Source organism: Phocoena sinus, chromosome 8, assembly GCF_008692025.1.
Source record: "Phocoena sinus isolate mPhoSin1 chromosome 8, mPhoSin1.pri, whole genome shotgun sequence".
NCBI classification, from domain to species: Eukaryota; Metazoa; Chordata; class Mammalia; order Artiodactyla; family Phocoenidae; genus Phocoena; species Phocoena sinus.
The window spans coordinates 80,483,283-80,503,077 of NC_045770.1; the positions used below are offsets into that span (position 1 = coordinate 80,483,283).

At 35.4% G+C, this 19,795-nt stretch overlaps 1 protein-coding gene across 4 annotated transcripts in view; it reads left to right on the forward strand.

Moving 5' to 3' along the window:
* The window catches only part of METTL15 (methyltransferase like 15), a 204,809-nt gene extending 196,489 nt beyond the window's left edge, over nt 1–8,320 (forward strand). For all 4 annotated transcript variants that reach the window (XM_032641711.1, XM_032641714.1, XM_032641710.1 and 1 more), the window contains one exon: nt 4,555–8,320. In XM_032641711.1, coding sequence (XP_032497602.1) covers nt 4,555–5,000 — 446 coding nt within the window. In that variant the 3' untranslated portion in view covers nt 5,001–8,320. The remainder of the gene's footprint in view (nt 1–4,554) is intronic.
* Nucleotides 8,321–19,795: the final 11,475 nt, after the last annotated feature.

Genomic DNA, 19,795 nt, shown 5'->3' on the forward strand with positions numbered 1-19,795 from the left:
TATTTTTCTTTTCTAATTCTGCAGTGTTTGAGAAGAGACCTGAGTGAGGTAAGGAGTAACCCATCCAGGTATATATAGGCAGATAGATATTCTTGGTATAGGTCAAAGGACTCAGGAAGAACACGCCATGAATTAGTTAAGATTACAGAGCTCAAGATCAGGAGATGAGTTCAGAGAAATGGGGGTGGTGAGAAGCAGAAATTGTATATAACATAGGGACATTTGGCCAAGGTAAGAAGAACTTCAGTTCCTATTTCATGTGATAGGAAGATACTAGAGGTTTTGAACCGTGGAATGACATCCAATTTTTGTACACAAAAGATCTGTCTGATGACTGTGTGGAAAAGATGATGATGGCTTGGAGTAGGGTGAGACAGGCAAGCAAACTAGTAATCACAGTAGTGTGATAAGTGTTATGTGAAGAGTTAAGCACACCTCTTCCCACTTAGAACTAATATACATTGGCCTGGTGTGAAGTAAATCTGTTGATGGACTATAAACCAGAAAAAGGAGATTTTCTCTCAGTACCAAACCAAATGACCCAAACTGTGATTGAGTCCATATTTTGTCTTACCTGCTCTCTGCCTTAATCAAATGAATTAGACATACAAGACTTTGTGATTAAGCTCAGGAAATGGAAAAACAGAGAGACCAGTTTCTATTTCTGATAACAGGATGTGGGAGATGAGAAAGCAGTGAAGGATTGCAAAACAGCCAGCTACTCAGAGTCAGGGAGCATGTATCACTAATATTTTTCTTCCTATGGCCTAAATCAGATTCCAGCTCATAGGTAGGCATTGGTTCTGGTATAGTTTTTGAATCTTTTTTCCAGATGACCTGTAGGCAAATGTTCCTACCTAGTCTATGCATACCTAAGAACTCTGTGGCAGAGTTGCTCTCTGACCAGTGACTTTCACAAGGAAACCCTTTTTTGCTACCTCAGAGGCACAAGACATTTACTGATTGTCTTTAAAGTTTCCAATTCAGACAAAGAATCTTGCTTAATTCTTGATAGCAGTATTGTCTTTTCTTATATTCTTGTCTGTTTGTAACAATGCCAGTTGATGTTTTGTTTTTACTACTTTAATTTTCATTGCCATATGCTATTTTATGTACTTTTGTTTCTGTATTTCATTTTACACAATCTGCATTGTTAACCTCTCTTCCCATAAATTACAAACACAAAAGTGCCAGTAAAAAGGAAGGGAGGATATGTGCCTTTCATCCCCAGAGCAGCACCAAAAAGCTGCACGAAACACGTTGTCCATTGCAGTCCCTTGTCATCTCTCTAAAAATGGAACTTGAGGAGGCTGACAGAACCACACCTAGAAATCCTTCCCAAGAAATCCAGTGGACATAGTCCATATTAGAATTCGCTAAACAAAAGTAAGAAAGCCCCAGAAGGAAATCTTCATGGAATGTAGTTATCCTATTATCTCAGTATCATCCATTCCTAAATATAAACAAAAGCTCTTATTTTCTTTCTCCATGATATGATATTGACAAGGCCTAATTAGACCTTATAAAGACAAGCTTATCTGGTCACAGTGGTGTTAATTTGTGAGCTCCAGATTCATAGTGTGGATGTACTTAATGTGAACATGAATTATATAAACTTGACATTGCATAATATAAAATGTTAATAAAGTCTCACTTTATGTGAATACTTTGAAATAAAAACAGATTTCTTCAATTAAAAAAATCAGTCAGGAATCTCATAGTTTCATAACTAGCTGGCTGAATGAATTATAAACTATAATTATAGCAGAGGAGGGTGCCATTTTAGCTGGTAAACAGAAATGCCCACCATACTTTGTCATGTCAAATGAACCAATGCTGTTGTTTATATTAGAATTTCTATGGGGATTTCAGACATTACTTTGTTATTTTAACATTTCCTATTTGTATTAGCTTTAAAAAACATTTAAAGATAATATCAAGGAAGTGTTAATTAAGCTCTCTGCTTTTCTATCATTTCATCAATTTAGTTAACACATACCCAGGCATGGCTAATTCAGGGTGCTATGTTAAAAACCACATCCTCAAATATATATCTTTGAAATGTGATAAAATGCAAAGAAAACTAAGCAGTTACCATGTTGAGCCATGGTTTTAATTTCTACAAAATATTAGAGATGATAAGAAAAACAATTTTTTAAGCCTTAAAGCAAAAATATCCTACAGTATTTGTTGATCCATATGCTCCATGAATGTTTACCTCCTATTTTACATTAAAATCCATATACATTAAAATGTATCTTATATTACATTTCTCCTTTGAAAAAATTAGCATTGAATTAGGCAAGGTTTGAATCACATAAGGACTTCAGGAATGCAACCTTCTTGAAGCGTTCTGTAAATCCAAGCTCTAAATTGTGAATAGTTGCATGTTTGTTCAGATCCTTAGAATGTTTCGAAATACATTGCCCAGTGACCAAAACTCTTTCCCAGAAAATGGAGAAATTGAATAGCAAAGGGAAAGAAGTTGACCTCCCTCCTCAGCTTTGATTTTGGCATTTTGTTTCTGAGAGACCTGGTTGTTGGAAGATAAATTCCCTAATGTCTAACGTTTTCCAGCCTTTCAGCAAAGTAGATTTTGTAGAGGAAGAGTGAACCATAACAGTGATTTGGTTAACGTCAGGCTGCCGAGTTCTCAGCTCTGTGGTTCAGGTAAAATATTATTTCTCACCTGCTCTGATCCAGTTTCCTAAGAAGATTAATCAGATGTGTCTTAATGTACTTTACTACCAGAGCTACAGATTATTAAATGTGAACTGTTATTAAATTGTGAGATTCCCTTATATGTGCTGAATAAGAGAGGTTTGTGAGATATATGTTTTATGGTTTTAGTGTTTACTCTTAGGTCCATGATCTATTTTGAATTAATTTTTGTGTGTGGTGTGGAGTAAGGGTTGAAGTTCATTTTATTTTGTACAAATAATCACTTTCATTGAAAATCTGTTCTTTCTCCATTGAATTAACTTGACATTTTGGTCAAAACATAATTGCCTATATAAATGTGGGTCATTTTTCTGAAGCATGTAAATTTTTGGAACTATGTTATTTGGTGCATATGCATTTGTAATTGTATCTTCCTGCTGTCTTGATCATTTTTCTCATAGTAAATGTTTATTTTGCGGTCTAGCAATTCTTCTTTTTAAAAGTTTATTTTGTCTAATGGTAGTATAGTCTCTCTGGGTTTTTTTTTTGCTTAATCTCTACATGGTATACTTTTTCACAGCCTCTTGGTTACTTTTATTTGTGTTTTTATATTTAATGTGCATTTCTGCAGACAATGTATAATTAGGTCTTGCTAGTTTTCAGTCAGTCTCTACATTTTTATTAGAGTGTTTAGTACCCTTACATTTAATGTGATTATTTTTATATTTGGATTTATTGTCTGCCATTTTGCTATTTGTCTTCTCTTTGTCTCATTTTTATTTTCCTGTTCTGCCTTCTTTTGTGTTAAACAATATTTTGTGGATTCATTTTATTATTATTTTATTCACTTATTAGCTTTATTTCTTTGCATTATTTTTTGTTATTGCTCTAGGGACCACAATGTGCAACTTTAACTTCCAGGAAAATATAGGAACCTTGTACTAGTGTAGTTTCATTTACACACTCTCATCCTTTGTGCTGTTGCTATCATATACAATACATATCTATATCTATATTATAAAACCAAGAATGTTATATTATAATTTTACTTAGAGTCTTGCCTTTTAAAGAAATTAAGAATGACGGAAAGACAGTCCTGTCTTTTAAGAAATTAAGAGAATTATTTCCTATCTTCATATCATATCACTCATATTTTCATTACCCTCTCTCTATCCAAGTTATCACCTGATGTTATTTTATTTCAGCCTGAAGTATTTCCTTTTGCATTTCTTAAATTTAGAGCTGTTAGCAATGAATTTTCTCATTTTTAAATTCATTTGAAAATGTCTTTGAACCTTTAATTCTGAAGAATCGTTTTAAAATAGCTTTCTTGGAAGACAGGGTTTTTTTCCTCAACAATTTGAATGTTATTCCAGTATCTTATAGACTCCATTATCCTAATGAGAGATTAGCTGTTAATCATATTTTTGTTCTCCTATGTAATATATTGTTTTTCTGTGTTATATTCAAGATTTTTCTTATTATCTTCAGCTTGTAGTAGTTTGATCATGATGCATCTAGGTGCAGTTTTCTTTGTTTATTCTATTTGAGGTCCATTGAATTTTTTGTAGCTGAGAGTTAATATTTTTCATCAAAGTTAGGAAGGTTTTCATTATTATTTCTTCAAATATTTGTTCACCCTTTTCTCTTTCTCTGCTCTTGTTTGACTCCATTTACCCTTAAGAGTTCTGAAATATGTTTCTGACAGAATAGTTTTAAACTTTGATGGAAGGCTTGGAAATAAAATGGAGAAGTGTGGATGAAATGACACAGTTTTCTAAGGAAACTTAGTTCCTTAAATATACACACAACACAACCCAGTAAATTTACAGTGGAAAATACTAATGTTACCTATTTGTCCTCTTTTCCTGTTTTTACAAAATCTGTTTGTAGGTGCATTTCCTCCATCTGCTACTTATGCACGAAAAGACTTGCTACAACGATCTACCCATATCGCTACCAAGACTTTCCAAGCTTTTCGCATATTTGTGAACAATGAACTCAATGAACTTTACACAGGACTGAAGACAGCTCAGAAGTTTCTGAGACCTGGTGGTCGCCTGGTTGCCCTCTCCTTCCATTCACTGGAGGATCGCATCATCAAACGATTCCTGCTTGGGATAAGCATGACACAAAGGTTTAACCTAAGTGCTAGACAGAAGGTGATACAAAAATCACAGTTGGGTTCAGATCATGAAAACACGGAAGGAGTCTCTATAGGAAGGGCCCCTTTAATGTGGAAAGTGATGCATAAGAAGGTACTTACTCCGGCAGATCAAGATGTACAAAATAACCCCAGAGGACGCTCAGCCAAGCTTAGAGCAGCTATCAAATTATGAGAAAGTTATCATCATCTGATTCTTCAAGTTCTTCCTCACAGTTTCTCGTGTAATATTCCTGAACAGCCTAATATAAGAAAGTGTGGGATATATAGAGATATGTACTATATATGTGTGGAAATAGGGGGTATTTAGCATTTTTTTCTCAAAAAGAAAATGTAGGAAATATTAGCATGACACAGATAGCTCAATTCAAGATGCAGCAGTGTCTCAAAACTGGAAAAATTGTTTATCCTAGCATTATATTTGACTTTTGAAATGCAGTCCTTTCTCTAACCGGGAAATTTTTTTAGAAAGAAGAAGAAGAAGAAGACAATACGTGTATTTACTTAACTATGTAAGTTCAAGCTGTCAAAAGAGAGATTATAATTATATCTGCATGCCCAAATTCTGAATTTAGATATTCAGATTTGCAACAGACTGTCTATAACTCAAATAATTAATAATCATCATAAAATGAATTTTAATTTTCCTACTTGGGAATAATTAATTACTACTATAGCTTTCTCAAATATAGATACTATGAAAATTTAAAATATTCAAGTATTATTTTAAAAATGCATTATACTGATAAATTTCATTACTGAAATTACAGTGTTCATTGTTTTAAAGGGATTTTTCAGTATGATATGTGCCATGTTTTCATATATTAGAAACTAAAAATGTAGAATTGCTCTAGTAGCTCTCACAGAGAGTGTTTCACAAAACTTATATTTAAAGTCAATTGTGTTTATTTTAATAATAGCCCAGAATACTTTTGATAAATAAAAATCTGTCATCATTTGAATCCTGCAATTTTAAATTGGGCTATTCAAGATATTCAAAGTCTATTTGAAATGGAAAAGTATGTTATCTCTTCCAGATACTAAAATCAATGATTTTATTTACAAATAGTAATTGTAATTGTAAAATGTTTATTCAGGTGAAGTTCACGTGGCAGAGGATTCTTTAACAAATTAATGGAATTGATTCAGTATTCACATAACTTTTTATACATTAATATGCACTTCTAATTTATTCAGTTATGCAGCAAGTACTGAACTAAGCAAAGAAACAAAGGCGAGTAAAATACACATAGCCCATAGTATTAGTCCTGTGGAGTTTATAGTCTAGCCAAGAAGAGCAATGGTAGTTAAATGATCATAAATATTAGTATAAAATTGACAAAGCGGTAAGGGCTATAAAGAAGTAGTACAAGGTACCATAAGTACATCTAGTAGGGATTTCATCTACTGAAGGAAACCAGGTCTGACAACATGGTGCTTGATTTGTGACTTGAAGAATGAATAAGTGATAATTAGTAAAAGGATACATGGGCATGTTCATTAAAGGTGCATGTAAATGATTGTTTTCTTAAGTAGTTTCCCTTGAAGTCATATTTATACTATTAATTTGCTCAGTAAACTATTTATTCAAATACAGGAAAAATTCATCTTCTCAATTATGATTTCAAACTCTAAGTTGGTGAATCCAATGAATAAAATATCAACATAACTATATGGGCAAAAGATAAGAATTAAATACTTGAATTTACCTCAGACTTACTTTATCTACCTCTGTAATATTTAGCTTTAGTTCCCAAGTTTGTTTACCACTTGTAATTTACAGACTTTATTCAGATCTGAACAATTCTGCAGTGAAATCAGAATTAGAAAGTATTCTAGGGAACAGTATGCTCAAATTAGAAACAAATGAAAGTACCTAGCTTAATCTCCTCAGTCCTTCCTGATGAATTTAAGTTCCTCTTTGTATGTACATCATATTTGTGAATGAGAATGATTCCCAAAGGTAAGTGCCCATCTGAGTATCTGATCAGAATATAAAAGATCGCATCTAATATTCAACAATGATTCACCTATTTCATCAATCATTTTTGGATGCTATATAATACAGGAATCTTTTCATTAATGTTAAATGGAAATTGACTGCCCTGGGTTGGATGGCATCCTTCCAAACTTCATGTCCTTTCCAAAACCTCAAAATGTGACCTTATGTGGAAATATGGCTATTGCAGATGTAAGTAGTTAAGAGGAGGTCATACTGGAGCAGGGAAGGCCCTTAATCCAATAGGTCTGTGTCATTATAAGAAGAGGAGAAGAGAGAGACACAGGGAAGAATGCCACATGAAGGTAGAGGCAGAAATTGAAGTGATACATCTACAAGCCAAGGGACACCAAGAATTGCTGGCAACCATAAGAAGCTAGGAGAGAAGCATGGAATAGATTCTCCCTCATAGACTTTAGTAGGAACTAATAACTCTGCTGACACCTTGGTTTCAGACTTCCAAGCTCCAGAACAGTGACAGAATAAATTTCTGCTATTTTATGCCAGCCAATCTGTGGTAATTTATTATGGCAGCCCTAAGGAACTAATACTCTGACCCAAAAAAAAAATAAAAACTTGAAAAATATTCATGAAGAAAAAATTGTTCTTCAATAAACACAAAACTGGTTTCAAAACATTGTAGTGTAAAAATATATTAGCTTTTTTTCTATAATTAGGCTGTTTGCCACAATCATTCTTACCTGACTCTTAGTTTTAGTTGTAGGATGCATAATAAAATACATGAATGAGTTTCAAATTGTTAACTCTGGAGAATGGTTTAGGGAAATTCATACAATACATATAGAAAATAAAACAGATTATTGAAATGAATACATTTTAGTACATTTTATTGGAAAAGTACATTACTTTTCCAATGAAATATAAGCTATATAAAACAAACAGTTGTTTTACATTTCAGAATCTTTGTATCGACTGCTCTCTACCAACCATTTTAATATAACATCCATCCCATTGTGTAGGACATCAGTTAACAGGTTTTAGTTCATTGCTTATTAAGAAATGAAATTTAATAACTGCACACAATTTTTAATTGATATCCCTATTTTGTATATTCATTTCATTTTAACAATTATATGTTAGTTATGTAATCTTTTTGAAATTTCTAGGGTAATTTTTTGGGGTAATTTTTGGGCTATATCATATCTATATATTTTTTTCTATTTCATGTAATATGTGATATCTATTTTTTTTTTCTATTTCATGTAATATGTCATATATGGTTTTTGCTTAACTTCATTTATATTGAACTATTTATTATGTTACAACCAATAGTTTATAAGAGAATACAGGGCTTCCCTGGTGGCACAGTGGTTAAGAGTCTGCCTGCCGATGCAGGGGACACGGGTTCGTGCCCCGGGCCAGGAAGATCCCACATGCCGCAGAGCGGCTGGGCCCGTGAGCCATGGCCACTGAGCCTGCACATCTGGAGCTTGTGCTCCACAACGGGAGAGGCCACAACAGTGAGAGGCCTGCATACCGCTAAAAAAAAAAAAAAAAAAAAAGAATACAGTATGTCAAAGGGTTTTTTTTGAATTATTGAATGTTATTTTTTTATACAGCAGGGTCTTATTAGTTATCCATTGTATACATATTAGTGTACATATGTCAATCCCAATCTCTCAGTTCATCACACCACCATCACCACCACCACCACCCCCGCCGATTTCCCCGCCTGGTGTCCATACGTTTGTTCTCTACATCTGTGTCTCAATTTATGCCCTGCAAACCAGTTCATCTGTACCGTTTTTCTAGGTTCCACATATATGTGTTAACATACGATATTTATTTTTCTCTTTCTGACTTACTCTATATGACAGTCTATAGGTCCATTCACATCTCTACAAATGACCCAATTTTGTTCCTTTTTATGGCTGAGTAATATTCCATTGTATATATTTACCACATCTTCTTTATCCATTTGTCTGTCGATGGGCATTTAGGTTGCTTCCATGCCCTGGCTACTGTAAATAGTGCTGCAATGAACATTGAGGTGCATGTGTCTTTTTGAATTATGGTTTCCTCTGGGTATAAGCCCAATAGTGGGATTGCTGGGTCATATGGTAATTCTATTTTTACTTTTTTAAGGAACCTCCATACTGTTCTCCATAGTGACTGTATCACTTTACATTCCCACCAACAGTCCAAGGGGGGTCCCTTTTCTCCACACCCTCGCCAGCATTTATTGTTTGTAGATTTTCTGATGATGTACATTCTAACTGCTTTGGGGTGATACCTCATTGTAGTTTTGATTTGTATTTCTCTGATAATTAGTGATGTTGAGCAGCTTTTCATGTGCTTCTTGGCCATCTGTATGTCTTCCTTGGAGAAATGTCTATTTAGGTGTTCTGCCCATTTTTGTATTTGTTTGTTTTTTTAATATTGAGCTGCATGAGCTGTTTATATACTATGGAGGTTAATCCTTTGTCCATTGATTCATTTGCAAATATTTTCTCCCATTCTGAGGGTTCTCTTTTCGTATTGTTTGTATTTTCCTTTGCTTTGCAAAATCTATTAAGTTTCATTAGGTCTCATTTGTTTATTTTTGGTTTTATTTCCATTTCTCTAGGAGGTGGGTCAAAAAGGATCTTGCTGTGATTTATGTCACAGAGCGTTCTGCCTGTTTTCCTCTAAGAGTTTGATAGTCTCTGGCCTTACATCTAGGTCTTTAATCCATTTTGAGTTTATTTTTGTGTATGGTGTTAGGGAATGTTCTAATTTCATTCTTTTACATGTAGCTGTCCAGTTTTCCCAGCACCACTTATTGAAGAGACTGTCTTTTCTCCATTGTATATCCTTGCCTCCTTTGTCATAGATTAGTTGGCCATGGGTGCGTGGGTTTATCTCTGGGCTTTCTATCCTGTTCCATTGATCTATGTTTTTCTTTTTGTGCCAATACCATATTGTCTTGATTGCTATAGCTTTCTCGTATTGTCTGAAGTCAGGGAGTCTGATTTCTCCAGCTCCATTGTTTTCCCGCAAGACTGCTTTGGCTATACGGGGTCTTTTGTGTCTCCATACAAATTTTAAGATTTTTTTTGTTCTAGTTCTGTAAAAAATGCCATTGGTAATTTGATAGGGGTTGCATTGAGTCTGTAGATTGCTCTGGGTAGTATAGTCATTTTCACAGTATTGATTCTTCCAATCCAAGAACATGGTACATCTCTCCATCTGTTTATATCATCTTTAATTTCTTTCATCAGTGTCTTATAGTTTTCTGCATGCAGGTCTTTTGTCTCCTTAGGTGGGTTTATTCCTTGGTATTTTATTCTTTTTGTTGCAATTGTAAATGGGAGTGTTCCCTGAATTTCTGTTTCAGATTTTTCATCATTAGTGTATAGGAAGGCAAGAGATTTCTGTGCATTAATTTTGTATCCTGCAACTTTATCAAATTCATTGATTATCTCTAATACTTTTCTGGTGGCATCTTTAGGAGTCCCTATGTATAGTATCATGTCATCTGCAAACAGTAACAGTTTTACTTCTTCTTTTCCAAATTATATTCCTTTTATATCTTTTTCTTCTCTGATTGCCATGGCTAGGGCTTCCAAAACTACGTAGAATAATAGTGGTGAGAGTGGACATCCTTGTCTTTTTCCTGATCTTAGAGGAAATGCTTTCAGTTTTTCACCATTCAGAGTGACGTTTGCTGTGGGCTTGTCATATATGGCCTTTATTATATTGAGGTAGGTTCCCTCTATGCCCACTTTCTGGAGAGTTTTTATCATAAATGCGTGTTGAATTTTGTCAAAAGCTTTTTCTGCATCTATTGAGAAGATCATACGGTTTTTATTCTTCAGTTTGTTACTATGGTGTATCACATTGATTGATTTGCTTATATTGAAGAATCCTTGCATCCCTGGGATAAATCCCACTTGATCATGGTGTATGATCCTTTTAATGTGTTGTTGGATTCTGTTTGCTAGTATTTTGTTGAGGATTTTTGCATCTATATTCATCAGTGATATTGCTATGTAATTTTCTTTTTTTTAGTATCTTTGTCTGGTTTTGGCATCAGGGTGTTGGTGGCCTCATAGAATAAGTTTGGGAGTGTTCCTCCCTCTGCAACTTTTTGGAAGAGTTTGAGAAGAATGGATGTTAGCTGTTCTCTAAATGTTTGATAGAATTCACCTGTGAATCCATCTGGTCCTATATTTTTGTTTGTTGGAAGATTTTTTATCACAGTTTCAATCTCATTACTTGTGATTGGTCTGTTCATATTTTCTATTTCTTCCTGGTTCAGTCTTTGAAAGTTATACCTTTTAAGAATTTGTCCATTTCTTCCAGGTTGTCCATTTTATTGGCATAGAGTTGCTTGTAGTAGTCTCTTAGGATGCTTTGTATTTCTGCAGTGTCTGTTGTAACTTCTCCTTCTTCATTTCTATTGTATTGATTTGAGTCCTCTCCCTCTTTTTCTTGATGAGTCTGGCTAATGGTTTATCAACTTGTTTATCTTCTCAGAGAACCAACTTTTAGCTTTCTTGATCTTTGCTATTTGTTTCTATTTCATTTATTTCTGCTCTGATCTTTATGATTTCTTTCCTTGTGCTAACTTTGGGTTTTCTTTGTTCTTCTTTCTCTACTTCCTTTAAGTGTAAGGTTAGATTGTTTATTTGAGATTTTTCTTGTTTCTTGAGGTAGGCTTGTATTGCTGTAAACTTCTGTCTTAGAACTGCTTTTTCTGTGTCCCGTAGGTTTTGGATCATCATGTTTTCATTGTCATTTGTCTCTAGGTATTTTTTTGATTTCCATTTTGATTTCTTCAGTGATCTCTTGGTTATTTAGTAATGTATTGTTTAGCCTCCATGTGTTTGTGTTTGTTACATTTTTTTCCCTATAATTGATAATCTCATAGTGTTGTGGTCAGAAAAGATGCTTAATATGATTTCAGTTTTCTTAAATTTACTGAGGCTTGATTTGTGACCCAAGATGTGATCTATCCTGCAGAATGTTCTGTGCGCACTTGAGAAGAAAGTGTAATCAGCTGTTTTTGGATGGAATGTACTATAGTAGTTAAGTCTCTCTGGTCTATTGTGTCATTTAAAGCTTGTGTTTCCTTATTTATTTTCATTTTGGATGATCTGTCCATTGGTGAAAGTTGGGTGTTAAAGTCCCCTACTATGACTGTGCTATTGTTGATTTCCCCTTTTATGGTTGTTAGCATTTGCCTTATGTATTGAGATGCTCCTATGTTGGGTTCAGATGTGTTTATAATTGTTACATCTTCTTTTGGAATTGATCCCTTGATCATTATGTAGTGTCCCTCCTTGTCTCTTGTAACATTATTTTAAAGTATATTTTATGTGATATGAATATTGCTACTCCAGCTTTCTTTTGATTTCCATTTGCATGGAATATCTTTTTCCATCCCCTCACTTTCAGTCTGTATGTGTCCCTAGGTCTGAATTTGGTCTCTTGTAGACAGCATATTTTTTGTATCCATTCAGCAAGCCTGGGTCTTTTGGTTGGAGCATTTAATCCATTCACGTTTAAGGTAATTATCGATATGTATGTTCCTCTTACCATTTCTTAATAGTTTTGGGTTTGTTTTGTAGGTCCTTTTCTCCTCTTGTGTTTCCCACTTAGAGAAGTCCTTCAGCATTTTTTGTAGACCTGGTTTGGTGGCACTGAATTCTCTTAGCTTTTGCTTGTCTGTAAAGCTTTTGATTTCTCCATCCAATCTGATTGAGATCCTTGCTGGGTTGAGTAATCTTGGTTGCAGGTTCTTCCCTTTCATCACTTTAATTATGTCTTGCCACTCCCTTCTGGCTTGTAGAGTTTCTGCTGGGAAATCAGCTGTTAACCTTATGGGAGTTCCCTTGTATGTTATTTGTCGTTTTTCCGTTGCTGCTTTCAATAATTTTTCTATTTCTTTAATTTTTGCCAGTTTGATTACTATGTGTCTTGGTGTGTTTCTCCTTGTGTTTATCCTGTATGGGACTCTCTGCGCTTCCTGGACTTGGGTGGCTATTTCCTTTCCCATATTAGGGAAGTTTTTGACTATAATCTCTTCAAATATTTTCTCTGGTCATTTTCCTCTCTCTTCTCCTTCTGGGAGCCCTATAATATGAATGTTGTTGTGTTTAATGTTGTCCCAGAGGTCTCTTTGGCTGTCTTCCTTTCTTTTCATTCTTTTTTCTTTATTCTGTTCTGCAGCAGTGAATTCCACCATTCTATCTTCCAGGTCACTTATCCATTCTTCTGCCTCAGTCTGCTATTTATTCCTTCTAGTGTATTTTTCATTTCAGTTATTGTAGTGTTCATCTCTGTTTGTTTGTTTGTTCACCTCTGTTTCTTCTAGGTCTTTGTTAAACATTTCTTGCATCTACTGAATCTTTGCTTCCATTCTTTTTTCTGAGATCCTGGATCATCTTCACTATCATTATTCTGAATTCCTATTCTGGAAGGTTGCCTATCTCCACTTCATTTAATTGTTTTTCTAGGGTTTTACCTCTTTCCTTCATCTGGTACATATCCCTCTGCCTTTTCATCTTGTCTATCTTTCTGTGAATGTGGTTTTTGTTTCACAGTCTGCAGGATTGTATTTATTCTTGCTTCTGCTGTCTGCCCTCTGGTGGATGAGGCTATCTAAGAGGCTTGTGCAAGTTTCCTGATGGGAGGGACTGGTGGTGGGTAGAGCTGACTGTTGCTCTTGTGGGCAGAACTCAGTAAAACTTTAATCCACTTGTCTGCTAATGGATAGGGCTGTGTTCCCTCCCTGTTGGTTGTTTGGCCTGGGGCAATCCAACACTGGAGCCTACTCGGGCTCTTTGGTGGGGCTATTGACAGACTCTGGGAGCGCTCACACCAAGGAGTACTTCCCAGAACTTCTGCTGTCAGTGTCCTTGTTCTCACGGTGAGACACAGCCACCCCCAGCCTCTTCAGGAGACCCTCCAACACTAGCTGATAGGTTTGATTCAGTCTCCTATGGGGTCACTGCTCCTTCTCCTGGGTCCTGAGGAGCACACTACTGTGTGTGCTCTCCAAAGTGGAGTCTGTGTCCCCCAGTCCTGTCGAAGTCCTGCAATCAAATCCCACTAGCCTTCAAAGTCTGATTCTCTAGGAATTCCTCCTCCCGTTGCCAGACCCCCAGGTTAGGAAATCTGACGTGGAGCTCAGAACCTTAAATCCAGTGGGTGGACTTCTGTGGTATAAGTGTTCTCCAGTTTGTGAGTTACCAACCCAGCAGTTATGGGATTTGATTTTATTGTGATTGAACCCCTCCTACCATCTCATTGTGACTTGTCCTTTGTCTTTGGATGTGGGGTATCTTTTTTGGTAAGTTCTAGTGTCTTCATGTCAATGATTGTTCAGCAGTTGGTTGTGATTCCAGAGCTCTTGCAAGAGGGAGTGAGAGCACGTCCTTCTACTCCGCCATCTTGAACCAATCTCTGTAACTAGGTTTTTGAGATTAACTAAAATCTCTTCAAATTCTCTTGCAAATTGTTGAAAATCGTATTTTCTTTAATGTTTGCAGAGTATTACATATCTTCAGAGGTTTATAAAATTCCTTATTCTAATTTCTGTTTTTAAATGAGAAGCAGAGATAGTCATGCATTTATACTGTAGAATTTTTTTTAATTTCATTTGAAATCTTATTCAAAAAGTATGAGACAGTTCTTAATGGAAAATTCAAAATGTACAACAGATACAAAATTTATAGCAGCACTTTCATTTGGTTAAAGAAGATAAATACTTGGATATGTTCATTCAATAAGTATAGATTAAAGCCTGACCATTTAGGAAGAAATCAAAAACACCTCTCTCAATTCTTTTCTTCTTTTTATACTCCTTCCCTTTCCCTCTCTCTTTTTACATGTGAATTTCTTATGCCATTGGAGATGACATTCATTTATATTTCACATTTACTCTAGAAAAAGAATTATTATACGATATTAGCATGTACTCTCACAAACTAAGAACTACATGTTAGATTCTTAGTAATGGGTAAGGATTAACTAAAAATTGCTTCTGGTTAAAATCTGTAATTTTTATTTTAATGTATTTTTCTATTGCGTTTTCTTGAGTGCTGCAGTATTCTGATAGATTTTTTTGTGTCTAAACAACATTCCATAATAGAAAGAGATAAGTATTAAAATGTGAAGGGAATTTTTTGAGGTTCTTGACAAATATAAATTTAATGACACAAATCCTGATTGGAGATAAATTTTTCTCAGAAACACAATGCCATATATTCAATGTTGAATGAAGTATGGTTTGTAAAACTCAGCATGATATTCTAAAGAAGCTAGATTATATAACAAGCATAACTATTTTTATATTATTTTCTCAAATTTCATCTGTTTATAGCTACTATTCACAAGTAATATTTGGTAACACACAGCGTCATATGCAGGAATACTAAGAGATAGTTTAAATCTAATTTAAAAAAAAATTTTTAACATCTTTTTTGGAGTATAATTGTTTTACAATGGTGTGTTAGTTTGTGCTCTGTAACAAAGTGAATCAGCGATACACATACACACTTCCCATATCTCTTCCCTCTTGTGTCTCCCTCCCTCCCACCCTCCCTATCCCACTCCTCTAGGTGGTCACAAACCACCGAGCTGATCTCCCTGTACTATACGGCTGCTTCCCACTAGCTAGCTATTTTACGTTTGGTAGTATATATATGTCCATGCCACTCTCTCACTTTGTCACAGCTTACCTTCCCCTTCCCCATATCCTCAGGTCCATTCTCTAGTAGGTCTGTGTCTTTATTCCTATCTTACCCGTAGGTTCTTCAAGACCTTTTTTTTCTTTTTCTTAGATTCCATGTGTCAGCATACAGTATTTGTTTTTCTCTTTCTGACTTACTTCACTCTGTATGACAGACTCTAGGTTCATCCACCTCACTAAAAATATTTCAATTTCGTTTCTTTTTATGGCTGAGTAATATTCCATTGTATATATGTGCCACATCTTCTTTATCCATTCATCCGATGATAGACACTTAGGTTGCTTCCATGTCCTGGCTATTGTAAATAGAGCTGCAATGAACATTTTGGTACACGACTCTTTTTGAATTATGGTTTTCTCAGGGTATACGTACAGTACTGGGATTGCTGGGTTTTATGGTAGTTCTATTTTTAGTATTTTAAGGAACCTCCATACTGTTCTCCATAGTGGCTGTAACAACTGACATTCCCATCAGCAGTGCAAGAGTATTCCCTTTTCTCTGCACCCTCTCCAGCATTTATTGTTTCTAGATTTTTTTGATGATGGCCATTCTGACCAGTGTGAGATGATATCTCATTGTAGTTTTGATTTGCATTTCTCTAATGATTAATGATGTTCAGCATTCTTTCATGTGTTTGTTGGCAGTTTGTATATCTACTTTGGAGAAATGTCTATTTAGGTCTTCTGCCCATTTTTGGATTGGGTTTTTTTTTTTTTTTTTTTTTGATATTGAGCTGCATGAGCTGCTTGTAAATCTTGGAGATTAATCCTTTGTCAGTTGCTTCATTTGCAAATATTTTCTCCCACTCTGAGGTTTGTCTTCTGGTCTTGTTTCCTTTGCTGTGCAAAAGCTTTTAAGTTTCATTAGGTCCCATTTGTTTATTTTTGGTTTTATTTCCATTTCTCTAGGAGGTGGGTCGAAAAGGATCTTGCTTTGATGTATATCATAGAGTGTTCTGCCTATGTTTTCCTCTAAGATCTAAGAGTTTGATAGTGTCTGGCCTTACATTTAGGCCTTTAATCCATTTTGAGTTTATTTTTGTGTATGGTGTTAGGGAGTGTTCTAATTGCATACTTTTATATGTACTTGTCCAATTTTCCCAGCACCAGTTATTTAAGAGGCTGTCTTTTCTCCATTGTGTATTCTTGCAGCCTTTATTAAAGATAAAGTGACCATATGTGCGTGGGTTTATCTCTGGGCTTTCTATCCTGGTCCATTGATCTATATTTCTGTTTTTGTGCCAGTACTGTCTTGATTATTGTAGCTTTGTAGTATAGTCTGAAGTCAGGGAGCCTGATTCCTCCAGCTCCATTTTTTGTTCTCAGGATTGCTTTGGCTATTCGGGGTCTTTGTGAAATTTTTTGTTCCAGGTCTGTGAAAAATGCCAGTGGTAGTTTGATAGGGATTGCATTGAATCTGTAGATTGCTTTGGTAGTAGAATCATTTTCACAATGTTGATTCTTCGAATCCAAGAACATGGTATATCTCTCCATCTATTTGTATCATCTTTAATTTCTTTTAGCAGTGTCTTATAATTTTCTGCATGCAGGTCTTTTGTCTCCTTAGGTAGGTTCATCCCTAGATACTTTATTCTTTTTTGTTGCAATGGTAAATGGGAGTGTTTTCTTAATTTCGCTTTCAAATTATTCATCATTAGTGTATAGAAATGCCAGAGAATTCTGTGCATTAATTTTGTATCTTGCTATTTTACCAAATTCATTGATTAGTTCCAGTAGTTTTCTGGTAGCATCTTTAGCATTCTCTATGTAGAGTATCATGTCATCTGCAAACAGTGACAGCTTTACTTATTCTTTTCCAATTTGGATTCCTTTTATTTCTTTTCTAATTGCTGAGGCTAAAACTTCCAAAACTATGTTGAATAATAGTGGTGAGAGGGTTTCCCTGGTGGCGCAGTGGTTGGGAGTCCGCCTGCTGATGCAGGGGACACGGGTTCGTGCCGCGGTCCAGGAGGATCCCACGTGCCACGAAGTGGCTGGGCCCGTGAGCCATGGCCGCTGAGCCTGCACGTCCGGAGCCTGTGCTCCACAACGGGAGAGGCCACAGGAGTGAGAGGCCTGCGTACCACAAAAAAAAAAAAAAATTAAAAAATAAAGTGTTGAGAGTGGGCAACCTTGTGTTCTTCCTGATCTCAGTGGAAATGGTTTCAGTTTTTCACCATTGAGGATGGTGTTGGCTGTGGGTTTGTCATATATGGCCTTTATTATGTTGAGGAAAGTTCCCTCTATACTTACTTTCTGCAGGGTTTTTGTCAGAAATTCGTGTTGAATTTTGTCAAAAGCTTTCTCTGCATCTATTGAGATGATCATATGGTTTTTCTACTTCAATTTGTTAATACGGTGTATCACGTTGATTGATTTGCATATACTGAAGAGTCCTTGCATTCCTGGAATAAACCCCACTTGATCATGGTGTATGATCCTTTTAATGTGCTGTTAGATTCTGTTTACTAGTATTTTGTTGAGGATTTTTGCATCTATGTTCATCAGTGATATTGGCCTGTAGTTTTCTTCCTTTGTGACAGCTTTGTCTGGTTTTGGTATCAGAGTGATGGTGGCCTCATGGAATGAGTTTGGGAGTGTTCCTCCCTCTGCTATATTTTGGAAGAGTTTGAGAAGGATAGGTGTTAGCTCTTCTCTAAATGTTTGATAGAATTCGCCTGTGAAGCCATCTGGTCCTGGAGTTTTGTTTGTTGGAAGATTTTTAATCACAGTTTCAATTTCAGTGCTTGTGATTGGTCTGTTCATATTTTCTTTTTCTTCCTGATTCAGTCTTGGCAGGTTGTGCATTTCTAAGAATTTGTCCATTTCTTCCAGGTTGTGCATTTTATTGGCATATGGTTGATTGTGGTAATCTCTCATGATCCTTTGTATTTATGCAGTGTCAGTTGTTGTTTCTCCTTTTTTACTTCTAGTTCTGTTGATTTGAGTCTTCTTCCTTTTTTTCTTGATGAGTCTGGCTAATGGTTTATCAATTTTGTTATCTTCTCAAAGAACCATCTTTTAGTTTTATTGATCTTTGCTATCATTTCCTTCATTTCTTTTTCATTTATTTCTGATCTGATTTTTATGATTTCTTTCCTTCTGCTAACTTTGGGGTTTTTTGTTCTTCTTTCTCTAATTGCTTTAGGTGCAAGGTTAGGTTGTTTATTCGAGATGTTTCCTGTTTCCTAAGGTAGGATTGTATTGCTATAAACTTCCCTCTTAGAACTGCTTTTGCTGCTTCCCATAGGTTTGGGTCATCGTGTTTCCATTGTCATTTGTTTCTAGATATTTTTTGATTTCCTCTTTGATTTCTTCAGTGATCACTTGGTTAATGAGTAGTGTATTGTTTAGCCTCCATGTGTTTGTATTTTTTGCAGATCTTTTCCTGTAATTGATATCTAGTCTCATAGTGTAATGGTCGGAAAAGATACTTGATGCCATTTCAATTTTCTTAAATTTACCAAGACTTGATTTGTTACCCAAGATATGATCTATCCTGGAGAATGTTCCATGAGCACTTGAGAAAAATGTGTATTGTGTTGTTTTTGGATGGAATGTCCTATAAATATCAATTAAGTCCATCTTGTTTAATGTATCATTTAAAGCTTGTGTTTCCTTATTTATTTTCATTTTGGATGATCTGTCCATTGGTGATAGTGGGGTTTTAAAGTCCCCTACTATGATTGTGTTACTGACAATTTCCCCTTTTATGGCTGTTAGTATTTGCCTTATGTATTGATGTGCTCCTATGTTGGGTGCATAAATATTTACAATTGTTATATCTTCTTCTTGGATCGATCCCTTGATCATTATGCAGTGACCTTCTTTGTCTCTTCTAATAGTCTTTATTTTTAAGTCTATTTTGTCTGATATGAGAATTGCTACTCCAGCTTTCTTTTGGTTTCCATTTGCATGAAATATCTTTTTCCGTCCCCTCACTTTCAGTCTGTATGTGTCTCTAGGTCTGAAGTGGGTCTCTTGTAGACAGTAAATATATGGGGCTTGTTTTTGTATCCATTCAGCCAATCTGTGACTTTTGGTGGGAGCATTTAGTCCATTTACATTTAAGGTAATTATCGATATGTATGTTCCTATTCCCATTTTCTAATTGTTTTGGGTTCGTTATTGTAGGTCTTTTCCTTCTCTTGTGTTTCTTGCCTAGAGAAGTTCCTTTAGCAGTTGTTGTAGAGCTGTTTGGTGGTGCTGAACTCTCTCAGCTTTTGCTTGTCTGGAAAGGTTTTAATTTCTCCATCAAATCTGAATGAGATCC